The 21207-nt window shown below is 37.7% G+C and overlaps 1 protein-coding gene across 1 annotated transcript; it reads right to left on the reverse strand.

Annotated features, from left to right (window-relative positions):
• Positions 1-770: 770 nt before the first annotated feature.
• On the reverse strand, positions 771-20845 carry CSNKA2IP (casein kinase 2 subunit alpha' interacting protein). Its single transcript, XM_060149060.1, is given in 4 exon segments — positions 771-2160; positions 2162-2588; positions 2591-2918; positions 20828-20845. Coding segments are annotated over 4 exon segments (2163 nt in total).
• Between the last annotated feature and the right edge of the window lie 362 nt (positions 20846-21207).

The following is a 21207-nucleotide window of genomic DNA, read 5'->3' on the forward strand; positions in this document are numbered from 1 at the left end:
TAATCACTTAAGGTAATAGGTAAGACAATTCCCTCCTTTTCCCACTACTAGTGGACCCAGTGAAACAAAAACATTTTTAAACATTTTTATTAACCCGTTTATGTTGTATAGGTAGAAGTGATGAACAAGTGACTTTAGAGCCCGTAATTTAAATGTTGGCACAGTCAGCATAAGGTAGGATTGTCTGCATCAGTTAGTTATTCTTTCCTGAGATTTGCTAACTAAGGTTGAGTAAATCATTGCATTTTGGAGTGTGGGATCTTAGCATAGAAGAATTTTCCCTAGGAACACATAACTGAAAAGATTCCTTTCTATATATATTCTTACCTGTTGAACATGATGTGAATTTTCTTTAGAGGTAGGGAAACGGATTAGCATACACTGGTTTAAGGATTCTGTCATTATTATATCTTATGAGGAAGGAGAAGAACAATGAGTTAGATACTGTTCAGGGCAAGACAAATGAGGTGTTTCTGGTCTATGGCCAATTATTATTAATTCACTTAACAATTATTTTATAGTGGTTACTGTAAGCCAGGCATTTGGTTAAAAACATAGGATTCAATTTGGCTTCTAGGAGATCATAGTCTATTATTTAAGTAGAAAATAGATTTAAGAGTAATAGTTCCCCTCAACTAGCTGCTTCATCAGCTGAATTATAGAGGCACGCTTAGTTAATACTAAGAATTTTAATAAGCACGATAGGAAATCAATCTCTAATGTCAAAGAACTAAGAGGTCAATTGCCTTCAAAGAAACAAAAAAGTTAATTTAATCAAGATTTCTCTCATTTTGAACCTTTGTCTGGAACATTTTGAACAGTATCTTTGGCCCCTTTCTCCTTACTGTGGTGCTATTCCTCATAGGCCTTGTTTGGGGAGATGGTGATTGGCTTGGACATGGTTTTCCAGGAAGTGGCTGGTGATTTTTACTACATATAAACTCAAGCCAGGAGACCCCTGGAGGCAGCCGGTGGTAACTAAGTACCTTAGTGGACACACAGCCTGAGACGGTAGATGTGGTAGACTCTTTCAGAGGATGAGGAGGTAAAGGGGGTGTAGTGGAAGAGGAAGAGGAAGAAGAGGACGATGAGGAAGAAGATGAGGGGAGTAGGAACTGCGACTGAGGGTTACTACTTTCCTTAACATAGAGCAGCCAGTCTATAGCCTGGGGCTGTTGGCTTATAGCTTGGTTTTCAGGGGCTACTGTCGGCCATGTTTTCTTCACATTAGCCTCCTTGGTGATATCAGGTTCAGATGTAGGGAAAAATTTTGATATCTTCCCAATTCCTCCAAAGTGTTCTTCAGGGACTTCATCAGGCTGATTTTCTTTCACAGGGAATGAAAAAGAAGTCTCTGGTAGGGAGAGGATAAAAACTAGTTTCACCTCTATTTCTCCCTCAGGAGTGGCCTCAGGTGCTGGGCTGACAAATAGTGTTGCAGCACGAGGGTCTTTCCTTCCTGTAAGATGGTTACACTGAGATTTTATGCAGGAAGCACAAGCTAAACAAACCATATAACTTGATGAAAGGCGGGGTCCAGGATGAGGATTTGCCCTTCCCCTCATCCTTCGAAAGAGAATCTGCCTACAGAGATCCCTCTGGATTCTGGTCTTGGAGAGAGAATTGACAATTTTATTTACAACATCATCAGGGACCGTTCCACCTTTGATAATGCAGGGATGAATATAACCTAAAGTCCATTGAATTTCCTTATTTGGTTCTGTCTTTTCATAAAGACCAAAACTGCTTTTACTCTGGAGCCTGGAGCCCAATGTTAAAGCAGCTATGTTCCTGATGCAGTGTTTGGAGCTTAATAATGATGGACCTGAGATATTTGGTTTGGGATGGGGTGAGGGAAGATCTGTGGCCTTGTGTTTGTCACTTAGTGAAGTGGTGTTCTGAAATTTTGAGTGACACACTGGTGAACCCAGGGTCCTGAAGTTACGATCAAGTGTTTTGGGCTGGAACAATGGCAAACTCTTTGACTGATGCATAGAATGTGGTAAAGGTGATTTCCTTTCTTTTGAGTTGGACAACGTTAATCTCAGAACACTGGAATTAGAGCTCAATACAGGTGTTGTCTGAGGTCTGGAATCAGGTAACGATGAGCTCAGAGTCATCTGACTGGGCTCCAAAGAAGATGATGTCTGAAGCAAGTCGTGTTTGAGGTGTAGAGTTGAATGATGGTGAGGTCAAACATCTTTGATTGCGCTCTAACAAAGAGTGTCAAAGGCTATCCAATGAAGACGCTTTCTGAGGCTTGGACTCGGGTAACTCTGAGCTAAAGGCTCTTTGATTAGGTCCCAAAGATGACAATGTCCATAGGTAGTCTGGGGAAGGAGTTTCTTGATGTTAGAGGGCATATAATGATGAACTTGACACCCTTCGATGAGACTTCGGTGAAGGTGATATCCAGCAAAGGTCTAGGGAAGATGTATTCTGAGGATTGGGAAAGGGTAATTGTGAGCTCCAGGCTGTTTGATTGGGCTCTGGCAATGATGTCTTGGTGAGGTCAAGTGAAGATGTGATCTGAGGTTTGGCGTGGGACAACGGTGAGCTCAAGCCTCTCTTATTAGGCCACAGGGAGTTCTCTGGTGGAGGTGTAGTGAAGGTGTGGCCTGATATTTGGAGTGAGATAATGGTGATTTCAGAACCCTGTTATAGAGGTCCCGTGAAACTGTGTCCTGACATTTGGCAGAGGGCAATATTGAGCATCTCTGTACCTTCTGGTTAGAGTTTAGGGGATGCACTGCAGGGTTATTACTATGGGATTCTACTCTGACCACAGATTGGTTATTGGGTTGCTTTTGTTTTTCATTTGTGTGTTGATGTGTTAATGAGCTGCTTGTGGCCAGTTGGTAAGAGCGTTCTAATGGCACAAACTGTTGATCATAGTATGCTAGTGGCACCAACTTGTGCTAGTCTAGAGGTCTTTCTGAAAGCAGTTGTCTTGCAGGGATGTTTTAGTAACTGATAGAGTCTTTTAGCTGGATTCCATGGACAACAAATACTTTTAAATAAAAAACTTAGGTAGTTTCTATCATCTATCATGTAATCTTTTTGTTAATTCCTAAATATTATAGAGCGTTTCAAAATTGAGGTGTAAATGAGGTTGAAAAAAGTGTCACCAATTGAGATTCTTCTCTGTCTTCTCTTTAGAGTTTTTTCCTCTTGAGGAAATAATGCCTGTTAACAAAAGAGTGAAGAAGGTTCAGAAGAGATCCTGATAGGGATATTAATTTTCTCAAACAATTTGTAGTGACTAGAGAACTACTGTGTGTGTAACTTTTGAATTAAACTTTCTAAATTCCCAATTGCCCATCTGTAAAATAGATAAACATAATGTTTAATTTATTGGGCTAAAGACTAAATAATACATCTAAAATGTGTAACAGTGCCCAAGATATAAGAGATGCTCAATAAAAGGTAATAGCTATTTTTGGTACTCTTTCAATGATTGCTTTAGTAAAAAAAAAAAAAAAAAAAGTCTGTGATAAGTTTATTGCATGAAATAAGAGAATCTTAAAGAAAGTGAAATGGAAGTTCTGATATGTTAGTTTTCAATTTAGATTCAATTACCCATCATTATCACTTTTTAGCTTACTTCCAAAAGACCATAATTCTAGTTGAATGTCTATTACATACTTTCAGTCTTAGTCTTATTTGTCACTATTGCAGCTTTTGAAACTGTTGATCACTACCTTTTCAAACAATGTTCTTCATTCATGTCCATTATTTCTCTCTACTCTGATTCTCTCATTCATTCTCTTATTTCTCTATAGATCTTCACTGAATTCTTTTCTTTTGTTCTCACCTCAGAGTAGTTCTCAGACTTACATCACCAGTTCTGTCCTATTTTCACTTTATTCCTAAGGAATCACATTAGTTACATTTAGGATTTAAAAATGAACTATAGAAAGTTTATAAAAAACAGAACCTTCTATCTGGTCAAAAGCAATACAAGCATTTACTACTCAGGAAACACAGCTATGGTGCTTCTTAAAAAGCAGCACCTGGGCTTCCCTGGTGACGCAGTGGTTGAGAGTCCACCTGCCGATGCAGGGGACACGGGTTCGTGCCCCAGTCCGGGAAGATCCCATATGCCGCAGAGCAGCTGGGCCTGTGAGCCATGGCCGCTGAGCCTGCGCGTCCAGAGCCTGTGCTCCGCAACGGGAAAAGCCACAACAGTGAGAGGCCCGCATACCACAAAAAAAAAAAAAAAAAAAAAAAAGCAACACATGGTTTAACATGACACTATTTCAGTGCATTTTTCATGGTCAAGGGTCTGTTCTTCAGGTTTTAAGGCTAAAACACACTATATGACAAAAAACCCAAGAGTAATTCCAACTGATGCAGGGATTAGCCAATTAGAACACTGACTTTAAGGCCCTTGAAGAATGAGAGTTATCAGAATTTGGTTTCATGGTTATTTCTATGCTTCAGTAACTTACTAATCCAATTCCTGACGGACAACTTTATTCCTCATATATGCCAACTTATCCACTTATTTACTATCAATTCTACTACTGCTAGAATTTTTTCCCTTATGTTAAGGTGTCTTTCCACATATTTAATCTTATTTACATTTATTTAAAAATATATCTTATTAGTATCTTAATTCACTTGTTTTCAAGTGTTGAGTCATTCTTAGTGGAATTCTCCAAGTATCAACAATATTATTTACACACCAATGACTTCCTAATTTTTTTGTCTCTAGTCCTGGTTTTCTCTTTAGCTTTGAAATTCTATTTCCAATTAATCATCAGACTTCTCTATCCAAAATTCCCCAAAACAATTCAAGCACAAAACATAAAAATCAGTAAGTTATTTCTCCTTATAAAGAAATCATCTTTTTGTATATCTTCTCTCTCGGTTCTTAAAACCTAGTCATCTAATTCAAAATCTTTGAAATCATCCTGGACAGCTTCACTTTCTAAAATGATTTAGAAACCAGGACCTCTTGGTTTTATCTCTTTCATACCTTAATTCATCTTCTTTCTATCCAATTCCACTATTTCAGTTTATACCATAGGCATATCTCAGGTAAACTAATGTATTATTATATTAACCTCTACATATCTTTCCCCCATAACTTCACTCACTCTCTTCCCTCTCCTCTGTCACACATCCAAAGCAAACTATTGCTGGTGAGACATAGTTACTCCTCACCCAAAGATTTTCTTCATTTTGCTTCTGCCTGCATGAATAATAACGACTGAAGTTACTTGCTGGCTTTGTGTGGTGTGTTTTGACATCCAATACTTTAAAAGGAGGGGGAATGGCACATCCTACTATATATGTGTGGCACTCTAACAAACGTCTAGATAATAATAATAGAGTAACTCCATGATCTTGATGTAAGGAAAGATTTCTTAAAAGAACATAAAAAGGCTCCAAGATGGCGGAAGTAAGACGTGGAGATCACCTTCCTCCCCCAAAATACATCAGAAATACATCTACATGTGGAACAACTCCTACAGAACACCTACTGAACACTGGCAGAAGACCTCAGAACTCCCAAAAGGCAAGAAAATCCCTACGTACCTGCGCAGGGCTTAAGAAAAAAGAAAAAACAGAGACAAAAGAATAGGACGGGACCTGCACCAGTGGGAGGGAGCTGTGGAGGAGGAAAGGTTTCCACACACTAGGAAGCCCTTTCACTGGCAAAGATGGGCATGGCGGAAGGGGGAAGCTTCGGAGCCGCGGAGGAGAGCACAGCAACAGGGGTGCGGAGGGAAAAGCGGAGAGATTCCCGCACAGAGGATCAGTGCCAACCAGCACTCACCAGCCCGAGAGGCTTGTCTGCTCCCCCACCAGGGCGGGCGGGGGCTGGGAGCTGAAGCTCGGGCTTCAGTTGGAGCGCAGGGAGAGGACTGGCGGCGTGAACACAGCCTGAAGGGGTTAGTGTGCCACAGCTAGCCGGGAGGGAATCCGGGGAAAAGGTCTGCAGCTGCCGAACAGGCAAGAGACTTTTTCTTCCCTCTTTGTTTCCTGGTGCGCGAGGAGAGGGGATTAAGAGCGCTGCTTAAAGGAGCTCCAGAGACGGGCGCGAGCCGTGGCTATCAGCGCAGACCCCAGAGACGGGCATAAGACGCTAAGTCTGCCGCTGCCGCCACCAAGAAGCCTGTGTGCCAGCACAGGACACTCTCCACACCCCCCTCCCAGAAGCCTGTGCAGCCCGCCACTGCCAGGGTCCCGGGATCCAGGGACAACTTCCCCGGGAGAACACATGGCGCGCCTCGGGCTGGTGCAACGTCAAGCTGGCCTCTGCTGCCGCAGGCTCGTCCCACATCCGTACCCCTCCCTCCCCCAGCCTGAGTGAGCCAGAGCCCCCGAATCAGCTGCTCCTTTAACCCCCTCCTGTCTGAGCAAAGAAGAACCGCCCTCAGGTAACCTACACGCAGAGGCGGGGCCAAATCCAAAGCTGAACCCCGGGAGCTGTGTAAACAAAGAAGAGAAAGGGAAATCCCTCCCAGCAGCCTCAGGAGCAGCAGATTAAATCTCCACAATCAACTTGATGTACCCTGCATCTGTGGAATACCTGAATAGAAAACGAATCATCCCAAATTGAGGAGGTAGACTTTGGGAGCAACAATACATATATTTTTTTCCCTTTTTCTTTTTTTGTGCGTGTGTATGTGTATGCTTCTGTGTGTAATTTTGTCTGTACAGCTTTGCTTTTACCATTTGTCCTAGGGTTCTGTCTGTCCGGTTTTTTGTTTTGTTTTGTTTTTTTAGTATAGTTTTTAGCGTTTGTTATCATTGGTGGATTTGTTCTTTGGTTTGGTTGTTCTCTTCTTTCTCTCTTTTTTTTATTACTTTTAAAAAAATTTTAATGTTTATTTTATTTTATTTTATTTTATCAACTTCTTCCTTCCTTCCTTCCTCCCTCCCTCCTTCCCTCCTTCCCTCCCTCCCTCCCTCCCTCCCTCCCTCTCTCTCTCTCTTTCTCTCTTTCTCTCTTTCTCTCTTTCTCTCTTTCTTTCTTTCTTTTCTTTCTTTCTTTCTCCCTTTTATTCTGAGCCTTGTGGAGGACAGGCTCTTGGTGCTCCAGCCAGGCGTCAGGGCTGTGCCTCTGAGGTGGGACAGCCAAGTTCAGGGCATTGTTCCACTAGAGACCTCCCAGCTCCATGTAATATCAAATGGAGAAAATCTCCCAGAGATCTCCATCTCAGCACCAAGACCCAGCTCCACTCAACGACCAGCAAGCTCCAGTGCTGGACACCCTATGACAAACAACTAGCAAGACAGGAACACAACCCCACCCATTAGTAGAGAGGCTGCCTAAAATCATAATAAGGCCACAGACACCCCAAAACACACCATCAGACGTGACACCAGAAAGAAGATCCAGCCTCATCCACCAGAACACAGGCACTAGTCCCCTCCACCAGGAAGCCGACAAAACCCACTGAACCAACCTTAGCCACTGAGGGCAGACACCAAAAACGATGGGAATTACGAACTTGCAGCCTGCAAAAACGAGACCCCAAACACAGTAAGTTAAGCAAAATGAGAAGACAGAGAAGCACACAGCAGATGAAGGAGCAAGGTAAAAACCCACCAGAACTAATGAAAGAAGAGGAAATAGGCAGTCTACCTGAAAAAGAATTCAGAATAATGATAGTAAAGATGATCCAAAATCTTGGAAATAGAATGGAGAAAATATAAGAAATGTTTAACAAGGACCTACAAGAACTTTTCTTTCCTCTTTGTTTCCTGGTTCATGAGGAGAGGGGATTAAGAGTGGCACTTAAAGGAGCTCCAGAGATGGGCATGAGCCGCGGCTATCAGTGCAAACCCCAGAGACGGGCATGAGATGCTAAGGCTGCTGCTGAAGCCACCAAGAAGCCTGTGTGCATGCACAGGAATTATCTATCTTGGAAATAGAATGGAGAAAATACAAGAAACGTTTAACAAGGACCTAGAAGAACTAAAGAGCAAACAAACAGTGATGAATAACACAATAAATGAAATTAAAAATTCTCTAGAAGGGATCAATAGCAGAACAACTGAGGCAGAAGAACGGATAAGTGACCTGGAAGATAAAATAGTGGAAATAACTACCTCAGAGCAGAATAAAGAAAAAAGAATGAAAATAATTGAGGACAGTCTCAGAGACCTCTGGGACAACACTAAACATACCAACATTCAAATGATAGGGGTCCCAGAAGAAGAAGAGAAAAAGAAAGGGAGTGAGAAAATATTTGAAGAGATTATAGTTGAAAACTTCCCAAATATGGGAAAGGAAATAGTCAATCAAGTCCAGGAAGCACAGAGAGTCCCATACAGGATAAATACAAGGAGAAACAGGCCAAGACACATATTAATCAAACTGTCAAAAATTAAATACAGGGCTTCTCTGGTGGTGCAGTGGTTGAGAGTCCGCCTGCCGATGCAGGGGACATGGGTTCGTGCCCCAGTCTGGGAAGATCCCACATGCCGCAGAGCGGCTGGGCCTGTGAGCCATGGCCGCTGAGCCTGCGCGTCCAGAGCCTGTGCTCTGCAACGGGGGAGGCCACAACAGTGAGAGGCCCGTGTACAGAAAAAAAAAAAAATTAAATACAAAGAAAAAATATTAAAAGCAACAAGGGAAAAACAACAAATAAAATACAAGGGAATCCCCATAAGGTTAACAGCTGATCTTTCAGTAGAAACTCTCCAAGCCAGAAGGGAGTGGCAGGACATATTTAAACTGATGAAGGGGAAAAACCTACAACCAAGATTACTTTACCTAGCAAGGATCTCATTCAGATTTGACAGAGAAATTAAAAGCTTTACAGACAAGCAAAAGCTAAGAGAATTCAGCACCACCAAACCAGCTTTACAACAAATGCTAAAGGAACTTCTCTAGGCAGGAAACACAAGACAAGGAAAAGACCTACAATAACAAACCCAGAACAATTAAGAAAATGGTAATAGGAACATACATATCGATAATTACCTTAAATGTAAATGGATTAAATGCTCCAAACAAAATACATAGACTGGCTGAATGGATACAAAAACAAGACCCGTATATATGCTGTCTACAAGAGACCCACTTCAGACCTAGGGACATATACAGACTGAAAATGAGTGGATGGAAAAAGATATTCCATGCAAATGGAAATCAAAAGAAAACTGGAGTAGCAATTCTCATATCTGACAAAATAGACTTTAAAACAAAGACTATTACAAGAGACAAAGAAGGACACTACATAATGATCAAGGGATCAATCCAAGAAGAAGATATAACAATTTTAACTATTTATGCACCACAAATAGGAGGACCTCAATACATAAGGCAAATACTAACAGCCATAAAAGGGGAAAATGACAGTAACACAATCATAGTAGGGGACTTTAACACCCCACTTTCACCAATGGACAGATCATCCAAAATAAAAATAAATAAGGAAACACAAGCTTTGAATGATACATTAAAAAAGAAGGACCTTCAATATAATTCTTTTTTTTTTTTTTTTTTTGCAGTACGCAGGCCTCTCACTGTTGTGGCCTCTCCCGTTGCGTGGCACGGGCTCCGGACGCACAGGCTCAGCAGCCATGGCTCACGGACCCAGCTGCTCCGCGGCATGTGGATCTTCCCGGACCAGGGCACGAACCCATGTCCCCTGCATCGGCAGGCAGAATCTCAACCACTGTGCCACGAGGGAAGCCCAATATAAGTCTCTTTTAAATGTCTGGATTCACCTTGGTGCAAGCGCTGATGTGCAAGTTCGATGTTCAGCAACTCTCCTTGGCACTTTCCCTGGCAACAATGCTCAGAACCGCAGTAAACAGAACTGTCAGTAATAAATCAATTAACTCTAAAGAACTGTGATGTGAGATATCAGGCTGTGTCTTTGTTTCCCAATGTTGGCAGCCTTCCTATCCTGAAAGTAGCATCATCTGACACTCACCTATAAACTCAGGTATAGCCCAGGTCCAGGAACACTCCAGACCTTGGATCTCATGGATTTCTTGAGTTCTAGCTCACTAGCATCCAACTAGGAATCAATAAAGTTACCTAGAAGCATTAATGAACTATTTTCAATATTTCAAAATACCTAATTCAAAATTATCATTGGTCTATAAAGGATCACTTACATATAGGCTAAGTAGTGTCAAATGTCTTTGCGTTTAATTGGAATTCTATCGATTATGTGTACTTCCATATTATCTCAGAGTTTACTCTAAAGTAATACTTATTTTGGTTTTGGATGTTTACTTGACTACTGTGTCTCTCTCAAGATCATATAGTGTTGAAACTGGCTCATTCATTTGACAGACAGTTGATAAACAGTATATTCCAGATCTTGTGCTAGGCACTGAGGATAAAGAAATAAGAGACTTCATGTTGCTTTCAGTCTACTCCTAATGTGACTGGAGAGGGAGGTAAGCCAATAATACAATGTGAAGTGATAAGTATATCAACATAGCATTATTAGAACACAGAGAACAGACACGACTCAGAATGAGCAGAGAGAGTGGAATTACCATGTGGCTGTATGCCTCTTTGCTTCCATTGTCATTGCAAGAAAAAGTTTCGTAGCTACTTCTGATCTTAACTTGGTCTTTAACTGCTTGTCTCTTCAATGTTTTTCCCACTCCTTCTACTAGTTTCTTTTGCTATTCATATCCTCCCTCCAGAGGAGCTGACAAGGGTTTCTTTTCTTATGTGACTTTATTTTTGCATCTATTAAAGGGAGTCCTGTTGATGTGATCTCAGCCATTTTCTTTGTCTACCAAGGTGGAATACTTTCAAGGATTATCTCCAGATCCATATTTATCCTTGAACTTTTGAACTGCTGTGACTTAGGTGTTAATAATCCAAGTACATTTTCAGAGCTTTGGTCTTCTCAAAAGAGGAAAAAATCTTATGCTATGTTCTAATATTTCCATCAAAGAAAGATGCTAACTGCCTTTATAAATTTAAAGATTGTAGGGCTTCCCCAGTGACGCAGTGGTTAAGAGTCCACCTGCTAATGCAGGGGACACGGGTTCGTGCCCCGGTCCGGAAAGATACCACATGCTGTGGAGTAGTTGGGCCTGTGAGCCATGGCCGCTGAGCCTGCGTGTCCGGAGCCTGTGCTCCACAACAGGAGAGACCACAACAGTGAGAGGCCTGCGTACCACGAAAAAAAAAAAAAAAAATTAAAGATTGTAGCCCTAGAATTCTCACTCCTTTCTGGCTATTCTGGAGGTGAGAAAAATATAAGGAAGACTAGCCACCTCATTTGCATATCCACTGAATCATCCTCTTCTGATAAGTACAGATTTTCCTCTAATGAAATACTGTTTCATCAAACTACCTACGAAATAACTGTACAAACATTCTAATGTACTCTACCCAAGGGCAGAGGCTATTATGTTAAATTTCTTATAAAATAGTTCTTTTTTTATCACAGTTTTTGAATACAGAGAATATATATGTTTGAACAAAACACAATCATTGAAAAGTAAGTATAGCCATTCTCTGACAGGAGAAAAAAATCACTGTGATATTATTTTACCAGAACCAAGATTTTAAAAAATGGGTACAGCAGAAATTTTAATGATTATATTTGCTTGTTGGATGTTAATTTCATCACCTAATTGATATTTTATTTAGTATCAACTCATACTTCAGATAGTTATATGAAAGCTTTAAATAGTTACAAATAAAGAAAAAAAAAGGAAAAAAAAAAAAAAAGAAGGACTTAATTGATATTTATAGGACAGTCCATCCAAAAAACCAGAATACACTTTCTTCTTAAGTGCTCATGGAAGATTCTCCAGGATAGATCATGTCTTGGGTCACAAATCAAGCCTTGGTAAATTTAAGAAAATTGAAATCGTATCAAGTATCTTTTCTGACAAAACTCTATGAGACTAGATATCAATTACAGGAAAAAATCTGTAAAAATACAAGCACATGGAGGCTAAACAATACACTACTAAATAACCAAGAGATCACTGAAGAAATCAAAGAGGAAATCAAAAATACCTAGAAACAAATGACAATGAAAACACGATGATCCAAAACCTATGGGATGCAGCAAAAGCTGTCCCAAGAGGGAAGTTTATAACAATAAAATCCTACCTCAAGAAACAAAAAACACCTCAAATAAACAATCTAACCTTACACCTAAAGCAATTAGAAAAAGAAGAACAAAAAAACTACAATGTTTGTAGAAGGAAAGAAATCATAAAATCAGATCAGAAACAAATGAAAAAGAAATGAAGGAAATGATAGCAAAGATCAATAAAACTAAAAGCTGGTTCTTTGAGAAGCTAAACAAAATGGATAAACCACTAGCCTGACTCATCAAGAAAAAAAGGGAGAAGACTCAGATCAATAGAATTAGAAATGGAAAAGGAGAAGTAACAACTGACACTGCAGAAATACAAAGAATCATGAGAAATTACTACAAGCAACTATATGCCAATAAAATGGACAACCTGGAAGAAATGGACGAACTGTTAGAAGTGCACAACCTTCTGAGACTGAAACAGAAGAAATAGAAAATATGAACAGACCAATCACAAGCACTGAAATTGAAAATGTGATTAAAAATGTTCCAACATACAAAAGCCCAGGACCACAGGGCTTCACAGGCTAACTCTATCAAACATTTAGAGAAGAGCTAACACCTATCCTTCTCAAACTCTTCCAAAATATAGCAGAGGGAGGAACACTCCCAAACTCATTCTATGAGGCCACCATCACCCTGATACCAAAACCAGACAAAGATGTCACAAAGAAAGAAAACTACAGGCCAATATCACTGATGAACATAGATGCAAAATCCTCAGCAAAATACTGGCAAACAAAATCCAACAGCACATTAAAAGGATCATACACCATGGTCAAGTGGGGTTGATCCCAGGAATGCAAGGATTCTTCAATATACACAAATCAATCAATGTGATATACCATATTAACAAACTGAAGGAGAAAAACCAGATGATCATCTCAATAGATGCAGAAAAAGCTTTTGACAAAATTCAACCATTTATGATAAAAACCCTCCAGAAAGTAGGCATAGAGGGAACTTACCTCAACATAATAAAGCCCATATATGACAAACACACAGCCAACATCGTCCTCAATGGTGAAAACCTGAAACCATTTCCACGAAGATCAGGAACAAGACAAGGTTGCCCACTCTCACCACTATTATTCAACATACTTTTGGAAATTTTAGCCACAGCAATCAGAGAAGAAAAAGAAATAAAAGGAATCCAAAACGGAAAAGCAGAAGTAAAGCTGTCACTGTTTCCAAATGACATGATACTATACATAGAGAACCCTAAAGATGCCACCAGAAGACTACTAGAGCTAATCAATGAATTTGGTAAAGTAGCAGGATACAAAATTAATGCACAGAAATCTCTTGCATTCCTATACACTAATGATGAAAAATCTGAAAGTGAAATTAAGAAAACACTCCCATTTACCACTGCAACAAAAAGAATAAAATATCTAGGAATAAACCTACCTAAGGAGACAAAAGACCTGTATGCAGAAAATTATAAGATACTGATGAAAGAAATTAAAGATGATACAAATAGATGGAGACATATACCATGTCCTCGGATTGGAAGAATCAACATTGTGGAAATAACTATACTACCCAAAGCAATCTACAGATTCAATGCAATCCCCATTAAACTATGACTGGCATTTTTCACAGAAGTAGAACAAAAAATCTCACAATCTTATGGCAACACAACAGATCCCGAATTGCCAACGCAATCTTGAGAAAGACAAACGGAGCTGGAGGAATCTGGCTCCCTGACTTCAGACTATACTACAAAGCTACGGCCATCAAGACAGTATGGTACTGGAACAAAAACAGAAAGATAGATCAATGGAACAGGATAGAAAGCCCAGAGATAAACCCACACACATATGGTCACCTTTTCTTTGATAAAGGAGGCAAGAATATACAGTGGAGAAAAGACAGCCTCTTCAATAAGTGGTGCTGGGAAAACTGGACAGCTACATGTCAAAGAATGAAATTAGAACACTCCGTAACACCATACACAAAAATAAACTCAAAATGGATTAAAGACCTAAATGTAAGGCCAGACACTTTTAAACTCTTGGAGGAAAACATAGGCAGAACGCTCCATGACATATATCACAGCAAGATCCTTTTTGACCTACCTCCTAGAGAAATGGTAATAAAACAAAAATAAACAAATGGGACCTAAAGAAACTTAAAAGCTTTTTGCACAGCAAAGGAAACCATAAACAACACGAAAAGATAACCCTTAGAATGGGAGAAAATATTTACAAATGAAGCAACTGACAAAGGATTAATCTCCAAAATTTACAAGCAGCTCATGCAGTTCAATGTCAAAAAAACAAACAACCCAATCCAAAAATGGGCAGAATACCTAAATAGACAGCTCTCCAAAGAAGATATACAGATTGCCAACAAACACATGAAAGAATACTCAATATCATTAATCATTAGAGAAATGCAAATCAAAACTGCAATGAGATATCATCTCACACCAGTCAGAATGGCCATCATCAAAAAATCTAGAAACAATAAATGCTGGAGAGGGTGTGGAGAAAAGAACACACTCTTGCACTGTTGGTGGGAATGTAAATTGACACAGCCACTATGGAGAACAGTTTGGAGGTTCCTTAAAAACTAAAAATAGAACTACCATACGACCCAGCAATCCCCGTATTGGGCATATACCCTGAAAAACCGTAATTCAAAAAGAATCATGTACCAAAATGTTAATCGCAGCTCTATTTACAGTAGCTAGGACATGGAAGCAACCTAAGTGTCCATCAGCAGATGAATGGATAAAGAAGATGTAGTACATATATACTATGGAATATTACTCAGCCATAAAAAAAACGAAATTGAGTTATTTGTAGTGAGGTGGATGGACCTAGAGTCTGTCATACAGAGTTAAGTATGTCAGAAAGAGAAAAACAAATACCGTATGCTAACACATATATATGGAATCTAAGGAAAAAAGAAATGTCATGAAGAACATAGGGGCAAGACGGGAATAAAGACGCAGACCTACTAGAGAATGGATGTGAGGATATGGGGAGGGGGAAGGGTAAGCTGGGACAAAGTGAGAGAGTGGCATGGTCATATATACACTACCAAATGTAAAATAGCTAGTTAGTGGGAAGCAGCCGCATAGCCCAGGGAGATCAGCTCAGTGCTTTGTGACCACCTAGAGGGCTGGGACAGGGCGAGTAAGAGGGAGTGAGACAGATGAGGGAAGAAATATGGGGATATATGTATATGTATAACTGATTCACTTTGTTATAAAGCAGAAACTAACACACCATTGTAAAGCAGTTATACTCCAATAAAGATGTTTAAAAAAGGAACATAGAAAGCTATAACCATTAAAAATTGATAAGTTAAAATCAAGAATTCCCAATCATCAAAAAATACCATATTTAGAAAGAGTTAAAGGCAAATCAAAGAATGGAAATAAATATTTACAATACTTAAAAAAAGACTCATATCCATTACAACTTCTGCAAGTTGCTAAGAAAAGACAGGCAATGCAATTAGAATGATAAGCAATACATGTGAGTAAGCACTTCACAAGGAAGATATCCAAATGCTAATGCACATACGAAAAAAACACTCAGCCTCCTTAGAAATCAGTGAAGTGCATATTTAAACTACAGAGAGATCCTACTGCACATTATTAGAATGTGACTAAAATAATATGAAAACTGACAAAGCCAATAATTGGTGATTATGTAGCTTAATAGTATATTTTATATATACACACACATGTATATATTATATTCCACTCTTAGGTACATTCCAAGAGGCATGCAATGCATAAATATTGGTACCAAAATACATATACTAGGATATTCATTGGAACATTATTCCTAATAGCTTCAAACTAGAATTAACTGTCCATCATTAATAGAATATATAAATAAATTGTGATATATTCATTCAATAAAATACCAAACAACAATGAAAATTAACAGAAAATCTAGCTTCATGCAACTACATGGATGAATATCACATACAAAATGTTGAATGAAAAGTATTATATGCACAAAAAATAATTCATAATTTTATGTGTGAAAGTACAAAATGAGTTCATACTAACTATGGTGTTAGTGGTCAAGATAATAATACATTTATGGAAGTGGAGATTCGGAGGGAACACAAAGCTTCTGGGGTGTTGATAATGGTTTGTTTCTTGACCTGGATGCTGATTGTGTGGGTGAATTCACTTTGTGATAATTGAGCTCTAACATAGTTATGCTATGTGTATTTTTCTGTGTTTCTTAATTTCAATAAAAATTTTAAAATTGCATAACTTGATGCTAATTTGAAAAGACACATCTGCCACAAATTTTCACTGAAAATTGAAACATTAAAGGATGAACCAAGTTCTGGCACACAGATGCAATGAAAACTTAGAAAAAAGGGGGACGAGGAGAAGAATGCAGTGTAGAAATCCTGCTATCATATGGAGGGGAATAAAGAAATTCAAAACAAATGGAACTAATAAGAATTTAAGATAAAGAAAAAAACAGAGAAAAATAACATTTTTGAATTTTTTCCACTTTCAGACAAATAACATTCCTATTTCAAAGAATGTTTTGCTAAAGCATATAAATGTTAAGTACAATGCAAGAAGTGGTGGAGATTTGACTGAAGCTATAACTATGGGAAGAAAATGAATATGACTTATGAAAGACTTAATTCACAAATAATCTCTGTGCCCGAATTCTTTTTGCAGTTGAGTCCTTTCAAACTTTCAATGAAGATATATTTATAAATGTTATACAAACTTTTTCAGAATATTATGAACATAAAAATATTCTAAATTTGTTCTGTGAAACTGCTGTATATAATTCTGATATTAAAACATAACAAAAGTAGTAGTTCAAAACTAAAATGAAAATAATAAAGTGATAACACATACCACATGCAAAATTCCTAAATAAAATAAAACAGTTAATTTAACATTACAATAAAATAATAATTGACTGTCACCAACTTGATCTCATTCAAACAATGTAATGATGATTTATTATTAGGAAACATTTAAATTGTCATGTTCATAATTCACAAATAAATCTTAATAGGTATTCAAAAAAGTAATTTTATATAATCCAACCTCCATTTCTCATAAAACTCAGTCAGTAAACTACTAAGAAAAAACTGATTATTTAATGAAAGCAAACATCAATTTGAAAACAAAATCAAATCATTCAGTTGGCATTGAAATATGAGTTAGTCCCATTAGGGACTGGTAATAGACAAGCATATCCACTATCACTACTACAATTTAATGTTGTTTAAGATCTGGCCAATGCAGTAAAGAAGGAAACAGAAAGATACATAACTATTGAAAAGGAAGAAATTAAATAATCTTTCTGCATAGCATATGGTTGAAAACCCAATTTAGAATATAGAAAACCTAACAGAATCAATATATATGAAAATTCAGAAAGTTCAAGGAAGTCACTCTTTACTAAGTCAATATACATGGATCAAGAAATTTCTTAAATATCAACATTTGAAATCAACTTTTGATATTTGTAGCATTAAATGACTCTATAAGAAAAGAAGTTTTCAAATAATGATATTAACTTTCTCCTTAAACAACTAGGAAAAGAAGAGCACATTAAATTAAAATTAAGTAGAAGAAAGAAAATAATAGAGATTGGAAGCTAAATAAGTTAGAAGTAAGAAAAGCAGGATACAAAAAGCTGGTTCTTTGAGATCAATGAAATTGAAAATATTTATCCAGATATATCAAGGGAAATGAAGACATAAATTACAAATATCAGGAATGAGAGAGCTGGCATTACTATGGACTCTACAGATATTTAAGAAGATAATAAGGTAATTCTGTGAATAATATTATGCCAATATCTTAGACAGCTCAGAGGAAAAGGGCAGATTTCTTGAAAGATAAAAATTGCCAAAACTCATTCAAGAATAAATAGAAAATCTGAAGGTCCCAAATTTACTAAATAAATTGAAGTTTAAAACTTTCCCATAGGGCTTCCCTAGTGGCGCAGTGGTTGAGACTCCGCCTGCCAATGCAGGGGACGCGGGTTCGTGCCCCAGTCTGGGAAGATCCCACATGCCGCGGAGCGGCTAGGGCCGTGAGCCATGGCCGCTAAGCCTGTGTGTCCGGAGCCTGTGCTCCACAACGGGAGAGGCCACAACAGTGAGAGGCCCGCGTACCGCAAGAAAACTTTCCCACAAAGAAAACACAAGACCCTGATTGCTTCCCTGGTGCATTCCACAAAACATTTAAGAAAGAAAGAATACCAGTTCTGCAAATGTTCTTCCAGAAAATTAAAATGGAACAATTTCTTCCTAACTCATTCTATGAATCAATCATTACCCTGATACCAAATTCAAACAAAAACATTATTAGATTATAAAAAAAACTATAGACCAATATTCTTCATATAGATGCAAAAATTCCAAACAAAATTTTAGCAAGTCAAATCTCAAAATATATAAAAAAGATAATACACTTCTTCAAAATCCATGAACCCAGTCTTATCATAAGATACCAGCCAAGCCCAAACCAAGGAAAATTCTACAAAATATTTCACCAGTACTCTTCAAATGTGCCAAAGTCATGAAAAACAAGGAAAGACAGAGAAACTGTCACACACTGGAGAAATCTAAACATAATGACTAAAGGCAACATGGTATCCTGGACTGGATCCTGGGTCAGCAAGAAGATATTAAAGAAAAATCTGGTGAAATTCTATTAAAATCTGTAGTTCCGTTAATAGTATTGTACCAATGTTAATTTCTTTGTTTTGATAAATATGCCATGGTTATGTAAGATATTAACACTATGAAAACCTGGGTAAAGGGTCTAAATGCAAAGGAGCTAAAACACAAAAAACTGAAAAAGAAGAAAGTTGGAAGACCAACATTACCTGATTTCAAGACATTAAAAAGCAACAATAGTCAAAACTGTCTGGTATTGGCATAAAGGTAGACAAATTGATCAATAGAACAGAATAAGAAGTTCAGAAATAGAGCCACACATATATAGATAGCTGATTTTTGAAAACAGTGTGAAGGTAATTCAGTGGAGAATAATCCTTTCAAATGACATTGTAATAATTAGATATATACAGCTGCAAAAAGTAAACTTTGATACATACCACACATTACACACAAAAATCAATTCATAATGGGATCATATATCTAACATAAAACTATAGAAAACATAGGAGAAAATCTTTGTGATTTTGCATTTTGGCAAAGATTTTTAAATGTGACACGAAAAGCACAATCAATAAAAGAACATGAATAAATTGAATTTCACCAAAATTAAAAACTTCTGCTATTCATAAGACACTGTTAAGAAAGTGAAAAGAAAAAGCCATAAACGTAGGGAAAATATTTGCAAAGCATATATCTGATAAAGGACTTGTTATTAACAGTTTATAGACAGAACTTAAGAAGCAAACAATCCAATAAAAAATGAGCAAAATATTTGGACAGCTTTCCAAAGATGATATGTGAATGGGAAATAAGTACAGGAAAAGATTTCATCAAGGCAGAAATAGAGACACAGATGTAGAGAACAAATATATGGACACCAAGGGGGAAAATGGAGTGTGGGGGGTGTGTGTGTGTGTGTGTGTGTGATGAATTGGGAGATTGGGCTTGACATATATACACTAATAAGTATAAAATAGATAACTAATAAGAACCTGCTGTATATAAAAAAAAAGAAACACAGAAAGAAAAGATTTCAACATCATTATTCATTAGGAAATGCAAATTGAAACCACATGAGAGACAACTAAATACCTATTAGAACAGTTAACATTTTAAAAGTTGGCCATACTAAGCATTGACAAGGATGTAGAGAAAATGGAACTCTCATACACTGCTGGTTGAAATATATAATAACACAAGAAGTTTGGAAACAGTTGACCATTTTTTCAAAAGCGAAGTATGCATGTATCATATAATCCAGTCTACTCCTAGTATTTACCTGAGAGAAAAGGAATCATACCCTATATAAGAAGGCTTATAGAAATATGCTCACTGAAGCATTAGTTTAATAGTCCAAACTGGAAATAACCCAATGGTCATCGGCAAGTGAATGGATTAACAAATTGCAGTAAATCCATTTATCAGTATACTACTACTACCAGTCTCAGGAATCTTATCTGCAGATGAGTGTTTGGGAACAAGACATTCACAAAATGATAGAAAAAAGAACTGATATAAAACAAAAATAGACCTACAAGCCAACCTCTTTCAAATGTAAGCCCTTCTAAAACAAAAAGAGTACAATGAGACAAATGCTTTGTGTTCTCAATAAACCATCAAAAGAGAAATAAACGCATGCACCAGGAAACCCATGCAATAAAAACATAAATAATGCATCAATGCCTTAAAAACTGGTGAAGATTGGTTTAGGATTTAAAATATTCAGTATACTTGTTGTATGTATAGATTAATTTTCTAACAATTTCTACTTGAGTTAATACTCAGAACACGTAATATATAAATCTGTTTTTATTTTGGGCTGAAGTAACCTAGCATTGTTTTTTAATCTGCTCAATTGTTTGATTTGTTTAAGCCAAATTGACTCCTGCCTGCCAAACTCTCAGGCCTATATTAAGATTTTTACAATTCAAGAGATTTGAATTTAGAGAATTTCTTGGAAATCTGAATGCACCAAACTCAGAGTGAGGACTGATCACTCAAAGAGGATAATCCTCTTTTGGGAACCAACTGCATAAGCGGCTCTGGCTTAGATGTACAGAAGACTTCAGAAGAAACCTCTGTAATCCGAGGTTTATCTCTAGCCTGACATGAGTACCTGACATTTCTACCTTGTTGAACTCCGACATTTCAGCTTTCATCTTCTTCCATATATACACCCAAGAGAGTATCTCTCAGATTTATACTTCAAGGCTACCTTCTCTGAACTCTTTTTATCATTCATGCTCACTAATCTACATATTTTTGATTGTAAAATTGCCTCTTACTAAGAGAAGTTTCATGAAAACTAAAAATCTGGCTGTTTCAATGATTATTAGAAACAGAGCTACTCTCACGCCAGGCAATCTTGTAGACTATATGCTGCTTTCATTCCCTGTGAAGAAAAGCAATCCAGAGAAGACTATGTTCTAATGCACAGAAAAAGAAATATACCTAAATATAATGGCTACTGTTTCTACAGTTCTCTATTCCATAAAAACTGTGAGCAAAT

This window comes from Lagenorhynchus albirostris, chromosome 5, assembly GCF_949774975.1.
Source record: "Lagenorhynchus albirostris chromosome 5, mLagAlb1.1, whole genome shotgun sequence".
In the NCBI taxonomy this organism is placed as follows: Eukaryota; Metazoa; Chordata; class Mammalia; order Artiodactyla; family Delphinidae; genus Lagenorhynchus; species Lagenorhynchus albirostris.